At 38.3% G+C, this 13,537-nt stretch overlaps 1 protein-coding gene across 4 annotated transcripts in view; it reads right to left on the reverse strand.

Moving 5' to 3' along the window:
* The window catches only part of LOC119557858 (probable cyclin-dependent serine/threonine-protein kinase DDB_G0292550), a 35,805-nt gene that overhangs the window by 15,653 nt on the left and 6,615 nt on the right, over positions 1-13,537 (reverse strand). For 2 of the 4 annotated variants that reach the window (XM_037870850.1, XM_037870851.1), the window contains exon 2: positions 5,801-6,139. In XM_037870850.1, coding sequence (XP_037726778.1) covers positions 5,801-6,139 — 339 coding nt within the window. Of the gene's footprint in view, positions 1-2,545; positions 2,645-5,800; positions 6,140-13,537 lie in introns of those variants that run through there. The other 2 variants (XM_037870849.1, XM_037870848.1) reach the window with 1 other exon arrangement.

Raw genomic sequence — 13,537 nt, forward strand, 5'->3', positions numbered from 1 at the left:
GCATAGCGAGTTTTTGGTGGCAGTCTTTTGTTTTTTTTTTTTTTATATCAGTTTTTATGGATCATATACAGCGGCCATCAGTTGTACCTGCTGAAACCGAAAGTCTGCATTATTCCGACAGCTCTCTGCGGTGTCTGGGTTGTGATTAAACCCCCGATGCTCGATCTGCTCGACAAACTTCTGCTTCTTGCTCCCATATATCTTATATCTATACCATATATATATATACATGTATAAATCTTTTTAGGTGAAATTAACGCTTAAAAGCGAAACAAAAACCGTCAGGGGGAGGAGGTTTCTCTCGGCGAGTAGTTACGCCTGACTCCCAGTCTAAAATCTGCACTTGTCTTGGCGTCGGCCACTTGTGTTGCTGCTGTACATGTTGCTCGTGTTGCTGGTGTTGCTCGTGTTGCTGCTGTTACCATTTAGCTTAGCTGGGTTGGCCTGGCTTTCCACACACCGCCACAGTGGGGCAAGAGTGGGTGTGGATCGCCTCATCTAACGGGAGATTTATAATGGCCACTGATCACAGGTATCACGGTAATTTGGCCATCGAGAAAATTACAGGCCAACAAAAGGTATAAGTTTGGTCAAGCTTTTCAATCTGCCAATTGCCTAACAGCCAGCTGAGCACTGCCAGGAAAATCGTTAGCCAACTTCATTATTCTTAATACTATTTAGAGGAATAAAACGAACCTGTACGAGTCACTAATGTATATTTATGTATATCTATTTTGGCTTAACTTTTTTAAATGTAACAAAGTGTATTTATTTTTCAGATCTCTTTACTTTAATTGGTGTTCTAGTTTTATCTAAACTTTAACTTTTCTAATACCTTTAATAAATCGTTTATATATTTTTCCTCTAGTAAATTAACTATTTTTACTTATCAAAATGAAATTTTTTTAAAAATTTTGAATCATCAAATACAGTGTCTCTTATTTTGTTTATCTCTTAATTGTTTTATCCCAAACCTTTAACCCATGTCCCACTGTGCTTTCGTCCCCTGCGCTCCAAGAGATTCGGTGGCCAAACGGAGGCGTCGGAGGCGATGAAAATGATGGGTATATGGGTACGGATACTAGTATCTGTTCACTCAGTCAACTGGCTTACGACTTCATGGATATTGCGCACGGCAGCGGGGCTTGGCTGCTTTGGCTTTCTTCGTCCGACTTCGGACTACTTGTTACATTTTCCAGCTTTTCTCGCTTAGAAATGAATTGTAAACCAATTAAAGTTGATTTTTCATCTTGATCCTCTTCTACCCCGGCCGTCTGTTTATTTTTCGTATCTGGTGGCTTCTTTAGTAGGTGAAAATACAGTATGAAATATATATATTCCCAATTTTTTCCTCTTTGCTGTCTTTTTGTTTTTTTGTTTTGTGTTGCCCGTCTTGTTTCTGTCTATTTGCAATTTAATAATTATTTTTTAATTTATTTAATGTGTCTGGGGAGCCGAGCAGAAAATGGAATTAAAAAGCGAAATAATTGAGGCGAGGCAGGAGCCTCGTTAGAAATGCCAGTTGACAGTTATAGACTCGTTTATTTAATTGAACATTTGCGTGCTCGAATCCCAATGATGGACGATCAACAGTCGGCGATCCACAATCAAGCCTCGTCGATTGTCCATCGCTGAGAGAATGCAGAATGAAAGCCATCCGAGTGACACAAATGGACCCCAGGGAGATAAAAAGATACAAAGATACAGATGCGAAGTTGAAGATTGTCTTTCGCAGAGATTAGTGGAAATCTTCAAGTGATTTCCCCCGCAAACGTGGGCAGTAAGTGCCGCTTCCCGATTTGGATTCTCTGAGAATTAGCACGCCTTTTAAGGGCTCTTTCAATGGGTTCTATACTATGGGTATTCTGCCCTATCTTTCTATCTTTTATTAAATTCAAGATGACCCTAAGAAAGTTTCTGCAATTATGCCACTTCAAGTTTTAGTTTTATATAATTTGTTTATGTTACAGTGTCCTACATTTTTAATACCTGTAGAATAATACCTATGGATGAATATTTGCCAATTAACAATCAAATTTGAGGTATGGTCCATCAGAGTTTATTTCTAAGGCTTCGTACATTTGTTATGTTCGATCCTTGATTGTAATATATTCTAAATATAAAAGGAATGATTTTGGTGAGATTTTCATTCGGTATAATATCATATTATTTTTAGGGTAAAATGTTATTATATTCCATGAATTTAAAACATATAATCTCATAATTATATAATAAATGCATAATTATTGCGATTTCTGATGAGCTGTAGCTATATATCCATGTGAGGTGTTCTTTTTAACACAGTCCACTTTTTTAATGAAATATTCATAATTTCAGGCCAAGCACAAGCACTAACAACTGGACACATACGTTCTAAAGCATTTGGTTCCGCACTCAAACACACACTGGCAAAAAAAAACATAAAACAATATGTAGACAAGGTTAGCTTGGCATCCTTGGCGTCCCGGTGGCCAATTGATTTCCTCGCTGCCTCGGCCAATCGATTTGTGGCAACTGAATGTTGGCCAAAAGCAGCCGTGGCTACCTTTTCATGGTTGCGGTCGCTGCGGCTGCTGCTGCTGCGGATGTTGCTGTTGGCTTGGGCATTAAGCCAAATGTTGTGGCTACTGTTTGCGGGGCGAAGATAAAGATACAGATGATGTTGCTGCTTTTGTGCCTTGCAGTTCTTTGGTACACTGAAACTGTTAATTAATTCGCGTTCCGATTCGTTAACTGCATTTGAAATACTTTGAAGCGCGAAATTTTGTTTGCCGTTGCTAGTGTGGCTAATGTTGCTCGTGTTGCTGTTGCTGCTGATGTTGCTGGTGTTGCTGATGTTGCTGGCGTTGTTGTTGATGTTGCTGCTGCTGCTGCCTGACCAACGGACAGTCGCGGGGGTGGGGGCGTGGCCGTGCTGCTGCATCGAGCTTCAAAACGAAACCGCACTAAATCCACCATTGAAATCAAAATTCAAATTCATTCTATGGCCGCATGTTGTTGCTGCTGCTGCTGCTGCTGCTGCGCGTAACGGTTGCTGGTAAACGGTAACAACTTTAACACCAACTATCACTGTATATACATATAAAAATGTATATGCCATATATGCAAGACCGAGGAGTCTTAGCCCACGAACGAAAGCACCGTTCGCCTCGACTAGCCAAACGCGAATAGCCAGCACCACCGAACGCCAAGCGCCATCGAGTGGCCACCGCGATCCACAACCACTGGCGGTGGTGCTGCTTCCTCCTCTGCGTCTTCTTCTTCTCTTTTTTCCGCTTTTGGGGGCGGCGAGGGGGGCGTGGCGGGGGCAAACCAGATAGCTCGACACCGAGCTGTCGCCATACGCAGTATTATCAAATGGCCAGCGGCGAGGGCGGATAGATAGTCACACGGAAAATCGGCTCTCAGAAATAAAAATGATATATATAATACTCGAACTCAATAAGTTTTCCCACGAAATATCCTTTTATCCTAAAATATGAAAGTCACTGGTTAAAATGTTCCAATCAATCCCTTTAGGGTGATTTCAGGATCCCATGAAAATGTTATTCATAGATGACGATTATTGCTAAGTTATTGAGCAACCTTAACATAAAAAGGATAACTTCGTCCTTCAGTTGGATATGATACATGTGTTTCCCCATTTCTTCTTGAAAGGCTTAATATTTGTGGATATCCCTAAGATATCTTTAATATAATATATATTAGCCTTAAATCAAATTTTGTATGCAGAAAAATGCATCTCTTAAGCACAATGTATAGGTATGTATTTTTAAAATAATTATAATCACATACAACTATTTTAATGGGTTAAATGACTTATAAATGTTAAAAAACACTTTTTAAAAGTTTTTAAAAAGCTTTAAATAATTTTATGCATGTAACTTATTAAGAGAAACCAATGAATCTGCCCTCGCTTCCTCTTTGCAGTATTAATACAAGAAGCAACAGCTGTCTTCATCGAGGTGTCTTTGTGGGCAAAACTATCAAACGGTTTGTGACGAGGGCGGGTTGAAACGTTGATAAGTAGAGCACCAAATATAAAACGCAACAAATTTAACACATGTTTAAATCTGTATTGGATAACATATGAAGCAAGTGTGAAAGCATGTTATAAGCAACCATTCCAAAATTTTGTTTTATTGCCTATTAATAAGTTCCATGTAACGAATATTATTTTGGACGAAGCATATTAAAGCTCTGATAAGATTTATAATTATGTCGACGTTTCTTATTAAATAATATTTATTTTTTCACAGCTCGATAAAAATAAGTATTCTAACGTTTCTTAAAAAAATATCTGCCAAGTCTTCTATTCTTATGGGTCGATCTGCCCTCGCTCTCATCTCTCGTTGTTTTCTGTGCCGCTGTTGCAGTTGTCATGTCAATTGATCTGCCTTGCCGCTTTGTAAATATGAATTTAAGTGGCGATCGAGAGGAGCGACGAGAAGGCTGGCGGAGATCAGGCTGCGGCACTGATTCTGACTGCGATTCTGACTATGATTCTGATTCCTTGGCCACCAGTCCGAAGTTGCTCCACTTCGAGGCGAGTGGGGAAAACTCGTTGCAACGGTGCTTTGTGAGGCTGTGAGTTTTCCAGTTTGACTCCAATTGAAAATAGCACACGATAGAACCAAACCTGGCCTGGCCTGGACTCGATTGGATTGCATTGCACTGGTTGGGATGGGATGGGATGGCCGGCGAGGGGAGTTCTGACGATGAAGTGCATCTCGCTTGGCTGGCTCGCCTTGGCCACTTGGACCACCATTCCCAGTTCCCAATTCCCAATTAAATGAATCAGCTTTGGACGCGTGCTGCTGTTGGAGCACAGGAATTTAGGTGAATCAAACACTGGCCACGGATCGCTAACCCACTTGGCGTTAAGTTTTTCCAAGTTTTTCCTAGTTTCGCCAAGTTTTCCCTGCCTTTCCTAGTTTTCCCCCACTCACCTTCATTCTTTCTACATTGTTGGATGAGTTAATAAGTTTTAATTGGTGCATTTAATTGACTGCTCCCAGCTCAGCGGGTAGATAATAATTTCCCAAATCAACTCCTTCGTTGATTCAGTTTATGATAATCAGATCGTTACAGACGCTTTAGACTTGCATTAAAATTATCATTAAATCTGGGCTCTAAATGGATCAAATTAAATGGACGTTACAGTAATTGTACACTTCTAACTTGGATAAATAAGTTTTTCTATTTAACAGAATTGCTTATTAAATAAATTATGCACATTTTCAACGTTTAACCTCTGTAACCAATTACAAATATTTTTTCAAGGATGAAGGTATACACGTTCTTTGGCGCTTCTATGTGATATTTGTAAGGTTTTACCTATGAGAAATCCAAAATGTTCTATTCCAATTTTACATATTTTGAATGAGGATTAATCAATTCAATCAAGTTAAGACATTTAAAGGTTTCTTATTTTTTCTTCTTCGTAACTCAAATTATGTAAGTAGAACATTAAGTTGAAATGCGTTTAAAATAAATGAGTTGGTTGTGGTCATTTCCACAAATAATAAGCCACTTGTTTTGGCTCTAACACTTATCAAATCAGATAAGAAACCACTAATGAGAATAATTGTCGCAAGTAAATGGAATGAAACCGCATGGAATGGAAATGCAGACAGATTGGGAAATAATAAAACACAAAGTGGAGCCCGCCATCGATCGTCGATCGATTTCCCCGACACATAAACACAAAGAACGGCTGAAAAGAGCTTTCACCCCGCACTGGAATCGCGATGCAACTTTCGGCCATCGTTCACTGGGGGACAGGTGCTCATCCACTTACCAAATATCCACGGATGCGGCGACCAGCAGTTGGACACAATCGAGGCAGCCACGAGCGGCGGCGTAGTGGAGGGCCAGTGCTCCTCCGTTGGGTCTTTCGCTGCCGGAAACGCTCCCCGGATGGTGCATCTGGCCCATTTGGGCCATGTTGCCCAGATTCATCATACCGCCCACTCCGCCCAGGTAGGAATCCAGCTGGTGGGCGTGCATTCTGCTCGGATTAATGTTGCCGCTGTGGTTTTGGTTGCTGTGCAGGAGCTTGTTGTTCAGCTGCAGATTGTTCAGTTTGTTGCTGTGGTTCAGGTGCAGATTCGAATTGAGTGCATAATCGTTTATGGTTCTGTAAGAGAGTAAGAAAAATCACATATTTTAAAATGGGATATTTATGTAACATTTCATATTAACTGTGGGTAAGTAACTTATTAAGTAACGTATTAAACTGGTGCCTGAAATTATTTGGGAATAACTTAAATTGTATCAAGATTTCAAACAACTTGAAATGTTATTCATAAGTATGTTTGAACTATATAGGTTTTTATTGAAGCCATATTTATAACTACACTGCAGAAACATATTTTCTCAAAAAAAAAATGTTGCATACTTTTGGGCCTCGCTATAGCAAAAATTACAGTCAACTTTTCTGCAGGCAAAACGAAAGACTTAAGATACAAACTTGAAGAAAAATGAAGAAATAGTCATGTTTTCTTGTCCATATGGTAGATCCTAAAAATACATTTAAAACCTATAAAACGCTGGACTAAAAACTTATTTTTGAAAAGGGTCTAACAAAATAATTTTAAAAACTCAGTTAAGGTAATATTTACATTTTTTTTATGGCTACCCTAGGATAATAAATAACTTATTATTCAATATAAAGAATTTATTTTTGAAAACAATATACATACATTTGGAAATCAAAAATAAAATCGTTATTATTATAACTATTGCGATTAATAGGCTTAGTAAATCTAGTATGCACTGTATTTCTCTTGGAATAGCCTGAGAAAAACCAATCATAATTTTTCTTTGCTTAAACATAATTATTATTTATTTCCTTTGATAGCCATTTAAGCACACCTCGTAATTAATTAATTGGTCTGGGGAAGTGGTGGCAATTAATTTTGATTGCATCTTCGGCTGCACTTGGATTCACTGGGTGCCCTTTTCCAAATCACTAAACCAGGTCAAGTCTACTGACTGACTCACCTGATTGCCGTTTCCGCGCAAACAACAAACAATCATAATGATAGTCATAATCTAAGCTAAAGGAAACAATACACACGGCGACAAATTAATTGAAAGCTGAGAAGCGACGCCGGCAGCATTAAAATGCGAAAATACCGGGCATTTGTGGCTGAATCTCGTTTGTCGCTGCTTTCCACCTGTGGCAACATAAAGAAACAGAAAGCCGCGAAGACGACACTTTCTTCCAGTTTATTGCATCAACGGCGGCATCGTCGAATGGCAAATGAAAAATGGAAACGGGCCGGTAGCAGGTGTCAACAAAACAGGGCAGGTGCCACAAAACCCACGAAACCCCAGAAAAGCCACAAAAACCACAAAGCCAACAAAACTAAACAAATCTGACAAAACCCACAAACATTCGGCTGAGAAAAAAAATGAAATAAGCGATTTGGCAACAGCATTGCAGGCCAGTTGGTCAACCCAAGTGGCAAAGGGGGTTAAGAAAATTATGATCTTTAAGGGTGTTAAGAGGTGCGAACCTTTTTTTTGGGTCCAGCTGATCTCTAGTTGGTGATATAATGTGAATAGCCAACAAATTCTGCTTTTTAATTAATAATAAATTCCCTAGGTTTGTAATGCGTGACAAATCATTTCAATGCATTTCCCTAACTAATTAAATATGTAACTTTAATTGAATGGCATTTTAAACGAATTTATTTATTGCTTCGTGCAACTATTTGAAAAATGAATCTACTCAATGCCTCTATATACAATCTATTTTGGGTTAAAATATTAATGAATAAGCAAGAGCAGCCAAGCGAATAAAAAAGTAATTAAAGTAGTGAAATTAATACACTTTCAAGGAATTATTTATATGGGTTTGTTCGACACACAAGTAAAAAGTTATTTAACTTATTTAAAAAATCTTGAGTCTTTATAAACCGATTGGGTTTAAATCATTATGTCAATCATTATTATTAGTATTTTGATCTATTGGTTAAAATATGTTTTTTAGTCATTTTACATTTGAGCGCACTCAATAAAAAACAAATTCACAAATCGATTATGTAGTTAAGAAGGTATCTCAGTAAAAATATATTGGAGAGGAAGGGGATTGTCCGAGTCGAAAGCTTGGAAAAGGTGGAAGAACCGAGAACGGAAGAAACTAATTATTTAAGAAATTATACTCGTTGAGATCTGTGGGTTTTTGTGGAATGGGATAGCCGGAAAGTTGGTGGGAAGTTTTCATGTGGCTTTCGATGGGAGCTAACCAATAGTTCGCACAAAATGCGATAGATGGATAGATAAATCAATAAAAATGTATCTGAATGGTTGATGTTAGGATCGATTTCCAACCGAAGGATCATTAAATGTTGCTGGGAATTTGAAGTTAAAGCTTTCTTTAGATTTCCAAGCAAAATAAATGTTTTCTTTGGTTTAAATATAATCATCATGAAAAGCTTTAAAAATATTGCAACTTTTATGTTGATTTTGTGTTGCTTAAAGAAAAATTCAAGAAATTGTTTCATAATTAATAAATATTATTCCATGATAGGCTTCCAGGGATTCCACATTAACTTTGTTGCACTCTCAAAAAAATGTTTAAATTGTTTGCACTCCAGTTTTGTATTTTACAATATTTGTCCAGTTTTTTTTCTCTTATCGACACCCCACTGTGGCTAATTGACTTTGGCGCGCGTCTATTTTTATGCCTAATTTTTGTGTTCTGGTTTGTCGTTTTGTGTGTGGCGATTTCTTTTACCTCAATTTGATGGCAATGTCGCGGCACTTGACGCATGGCACCTGGCCGGATTCCTTGGCCGGTGCTGCTGCACTGCCTCCCTTTACCGGCGGGGCTATCGTGGCATACTGGGCCTCCTCCGGCTCCTCCAAATCCTTTTCCGGCCTGTCATCCGCCTCCGTTTCGCTGGCAAAGTCCACAACCAGCTCCTCGTTGGACTCCCGGGTGGCCATTTGCCTCCGGCTGAAGTAGCCCACATGCTGATCCACTCCAGCATTGGCATCCAGCAGGATGCGCTCGTAGGCGGCGCTCTCGTTCTCGGAGAGGGCAAACCGCTGCTCGAACACCCGGATGGGCAGAGCACTCTTCCGCAGGACCTCCATCCGCTTGTGCCGCAGTTCGATGGAGAAGATCAGGCGGACGCGGACCAGTCTCCGGAGACCCTGATGCGTGGACCTGGCGCGCTGTAGCCGCCTGCGCTGCTGTCTCAGTTCCAATTTCTCCAGACCCTTGAGGGACTTGGGGTCCACCAGACCGTGATTGTAATCCGCGACAGAGGTGAGATCCAGAGCCGATCTGGTTCGACGCCAGGGCACCAAATCGAAGTGGGCACCCGCCCAGGGATGAAAGTTCACCTGGCTGACGTTGGTGCTGCGATCCTGCTTCAGAATCCAATCCGATTGCTGCTCCTTGGTGACCCTGACGTGATCATTACGTGCCGATGCCTGCGGCTTATGGCGTTTATATCGCGGCACTAGCGTGGCCTCCAACATCCGGGCATCCAGACCGTAATCCCGACGCAGCTGCTCCAGTTCCCTGCTGCTGGCCGTAAACTGAGCACCGTTCCACACGATCACCGGCGCACAACTGGCCATTGGACTCTTTTATTGTTGTGGTTCTACTACTAATGAATGTATGTTCGTTCCCACCCCGAAAGTTCTTTCTTCTGACTTTTTAGTTGGCCGAAAAGCCGCTCGTTTTCCGGTTTCCGCTCGGCAATGTCGCGTTTGTCGCGTCCGCGCTCCGTGACGCCGGCGACGCAAATGTTGGCTGGCCAAAAAAATATACACAAACTCCGAATCCGCAGTCGATTCCTATGCAAAAACGTTGCGCCAACTGCGTTGCCAACAAACGCCACTCATGATTAAGAGTTTTCTGTTATTGTTATTGTGATTATGGGCTGTTTTGTTGGTGTTGTTAGTGTCAGTGTTGCTGCTTTGTTGGCTGATTTTGCCGCTTGTTGCTGCTGTTACACGGAAAAAAATAGATTTTCCTTTTACAGTTAAATTATGTTATTAAAACTAAAATTACATTTTAAATAAAGTTTTTTACAAAAATATTTAACTTTTTTAATTTTTTATTTATTTTTAACTTCATTTTTTTTTTACTTTACTTTTTATGATTGCGTTTAATATGAAATACAATTTTTGTCATTCATTTGTGTGAGTCATTTTCACGGGACAGCTTTTTGATGTCTGTGTGCCGAGCGCTGTGGTACACTGTTTATGAGGCGGCAGAGAACAGGCACGGCTACTTCTTTTTAAAGACCTTTTAAAGTTTTTAAGTTTTTGCAAATAATGATTTAATGTAATTTTATCAATATATTGAGTTATTTTTATGCATTTTGATTATTTCTTTATTACACATATTTTATTTCATTATACACAGCCTAGGATTTAGTACACTACAAGGATTTGTACTAGGATTTGGTACACTTGTAGATATTTATAGATATAAATATTGAGTTATTGGCAATTTTTTTATAAATTAAAAAAAAACAATACATGTTTCAAATAAAAATGTTTCAAATAAAAATAATTTTCGAAACGAAATTTCATTCTTTTGACGACATTGACTCCAATTTTCTAAAATTATGGAGAACACTTTCAGTGCAGTTTAAAATCAGCCAATCGATGTTTATTTAAACACCTATTTATTCCCTGTGTACTAATAATGTTTGCTCAACATTGAAGAGACGCGGGCTTTGCTGCCCCCTTTGATTGTATTATTTATTTATTTTTCACGCTCACTGCCATGTCAACTCTGCTCTGGGGCAACCCTCTGCCGGCGTCGACGTCGACGTCGCTTCACTTGGCTGCGCACGCGTCAACAACAACAACAGGCATACTAATATTAACTAAACTCCATCGTTGTTGAAATTATCGCTGCTGTTGCTGGGCATTCAACAATTTTAGTTCACAATTCTATTCTCGGCTAATTGACAGCATCGGGCCATTGGCATTGTAGCGTCCAAATCAACCAACAATCGGGATACCCAACACGAATCAGGCCCTTTTAAGGTTTGATATGGAAACTATATCAAGTAAACCATCCCTCACGCATATAAGAATCCCCTAAAGTCTATAATGAATTGGTAAATTTTTTGAAAAATGTTTATAAAACCAAAAAAACTTAATGAATCAAATATAATCATAAAGATAACAATCGATTGGTCTTACAAAAAAAATCTCATAACCTGTATGGTTTTACCACAATTGGTTTTATTTAGACCTTACAATCAATAAATGCAAATATTTAAAGGGGGAAGCAAAATAAACGTGAGTGATTATTATATTTAATTCTTGCATGTATTTAAACATAATAATAATAAAATTCATTCCAGCTAGTTTCCCAATTTAATGATCGTTTCTAATTTGCATCGATGGAAGTTTCATGGAAAATTGGATTTTTAAATTGCAAAATATCCGACTAGTAGTTAAAGTTCTCATTGCCTTCTAAACATTTTCCACATGAAGTGCTCTTTGAACGCGAAGCATGCCAAATATCAATTATGTTTTATACTAGGTACGGCTATATTATATAGTTTGTGCCCCTAGAACAGGCACAACTCAAGCGTGGCGAAAATAAATGAATTGGAGGGCGGATCTGCAGCTTCTTGAGTGGCAATTGGGCAACTCCACCTGCGTTTCCCCCCATTTTTCATTTAGGTTCTCCACCTGTGTGAGTCATGGACGGTTTGTGCAAATGGCGTGAAGAGTTTTCATGATTTCTGGTTCAATGGCGTTCGGACTGCGGGTGTCATACGAACATTACGTGGCTTTCAGCCCCTCAAAAACTTGTAGTTATGGAGCTCAACCTCAACCTCTGCGTAATATCTTACCCTCTGGGCCATGTGACCCACAAAGGGCAATGAAAATGAAAATGAAAATAAAAACGCCAGAGAAGAGAGGCATTTGGTGAGTTAGAAAGGCTGTCATTGAGGGTTCGGCAGAGTCGTAGTTATAATGCAAATATAACAGATCACATTATAATGGAGGTCCATCCGCATTTCACGTATTTCCCATTCAAATTCAAATTCACATCTGGCCGAAGGTTGTCCAAATCGCATCCATTCAGTCCATCAAAGTGGTGTGACATACATCCCATATCAATATTATATTTATTGTATTTACTCTTGGCTCACATTGCCCGTGGGCACTCGGCGAAAAATTGCGCAAGGAGTTTGTGTTCAAAGTGTGTTTTTAGCCCCATAAATTAGCATAAACCTAATAAGCCATTGACCAACACAGAACCGTTGGAAGTCGCTGGCATGCAACTCTATCTCTATAAACATTATTGTTTGCTAATCTCCACAAGGAATTAAACAACATTGTCTTAACAGATTTCTCTTGGCTAAGAGCAATAAAAAATAATATTGTTTTGCAATATTAACTATTGGTAGATATTCACTTCGATACAAAACTTTAGCTTTTTTTGTGTCAATATCTTAATATTTATTGTATTGAAACCAAACCTAATGCAAAAAAATTCACTAAAGAAAATACCTTCCCCCCTTTAAATATTAATTTTTCGTATTGATCTAATATTCATTTGGATCCAATAATAAAAAATACAATTTTTAAATAGGGTTCATAAGTATTATGAATCTAAAAACTCTAAATGATTGTGTTTCTTTCAGTGTATTAAAAGCTTAACAATTTATTCATATTATACTTTAGCTTCCTAGTGCCGTAAAATCTATATCTTACTAGTTATTGTATTATAATCAAAACAAAAACTAAAGAATATCCAAATTTACCTATAAATTAATTATTCTGACCCACTACAAAGCTTTACTTAAATAAATATTTTCCAAATACGAAAATAAACAAAACAAAAATACCCGAAATCACCAGCGAACTAATGCTCCAGTGATTTTGAAGGGTAAAACCATAAAAAAGAAAAATAATTTCTTTTGGGCGCGCTGGAAAACAGTTTGTTCGGTGGGTAACTGTGTGCTCCACTCGGCGGATGGAAAATAAACATAAAAAGCACCACTCGCAGCAACAACAAAAGCCTTAATAGCAGTGTGGTGGGGCAATAAAAACGAAAGAAAGAAGAAAATGTAATGTGTTGCTACTGCTATTCGGATTTGATCCATTTAATTACGAATTTTTTGGTAATTGCGCAATAAATCCAAATTGGGTCAATTTTTTTAGGACTTTAAATTTTAGTAGGATATTTAATTTTAAATACATTTTAGTTAATGAAAATTGCAGCGGGTATTTCAAAAGCTCGAACTAGTATTGTGTTTTAGGAAACATTACAAACATTTTTTGATTTTAAGTCTAAGTAAGCTTTAAAAATATTAAATGTAACGAAGAAAGCTTTATTTAAATAAATTTAATTTATAAAAAACAGTATTTATAACATATAAATATAAGTATAATTATAATTTCTTCCCCCGCCAAATTTTTCGACTTTCAAGACTCGAACTTTGCGACCTCAACTTGCATACTTTTACTTTTCGCTCTTTTGTTTTTATATCTTTTGTTTATATTTTTGCCCATCAAAAGCAGAACAATCCGCTAG

This window comes from Drosophila subpulchrella, chromosome X (genome assembly GCF_014743375.2).
Source record: "Drosophila subpulchrella strain 33 F10 #4 breed RU33 chromosome X, RU_Dsub_v1.1 Primary Assembly, whole genome shotgun sequence".
NCBI lineage: Eukaryota > Metazoa > Arthropoda > Insecta > Diptera > Drosophilidae > Drosophila > Drosophila subpulchrella.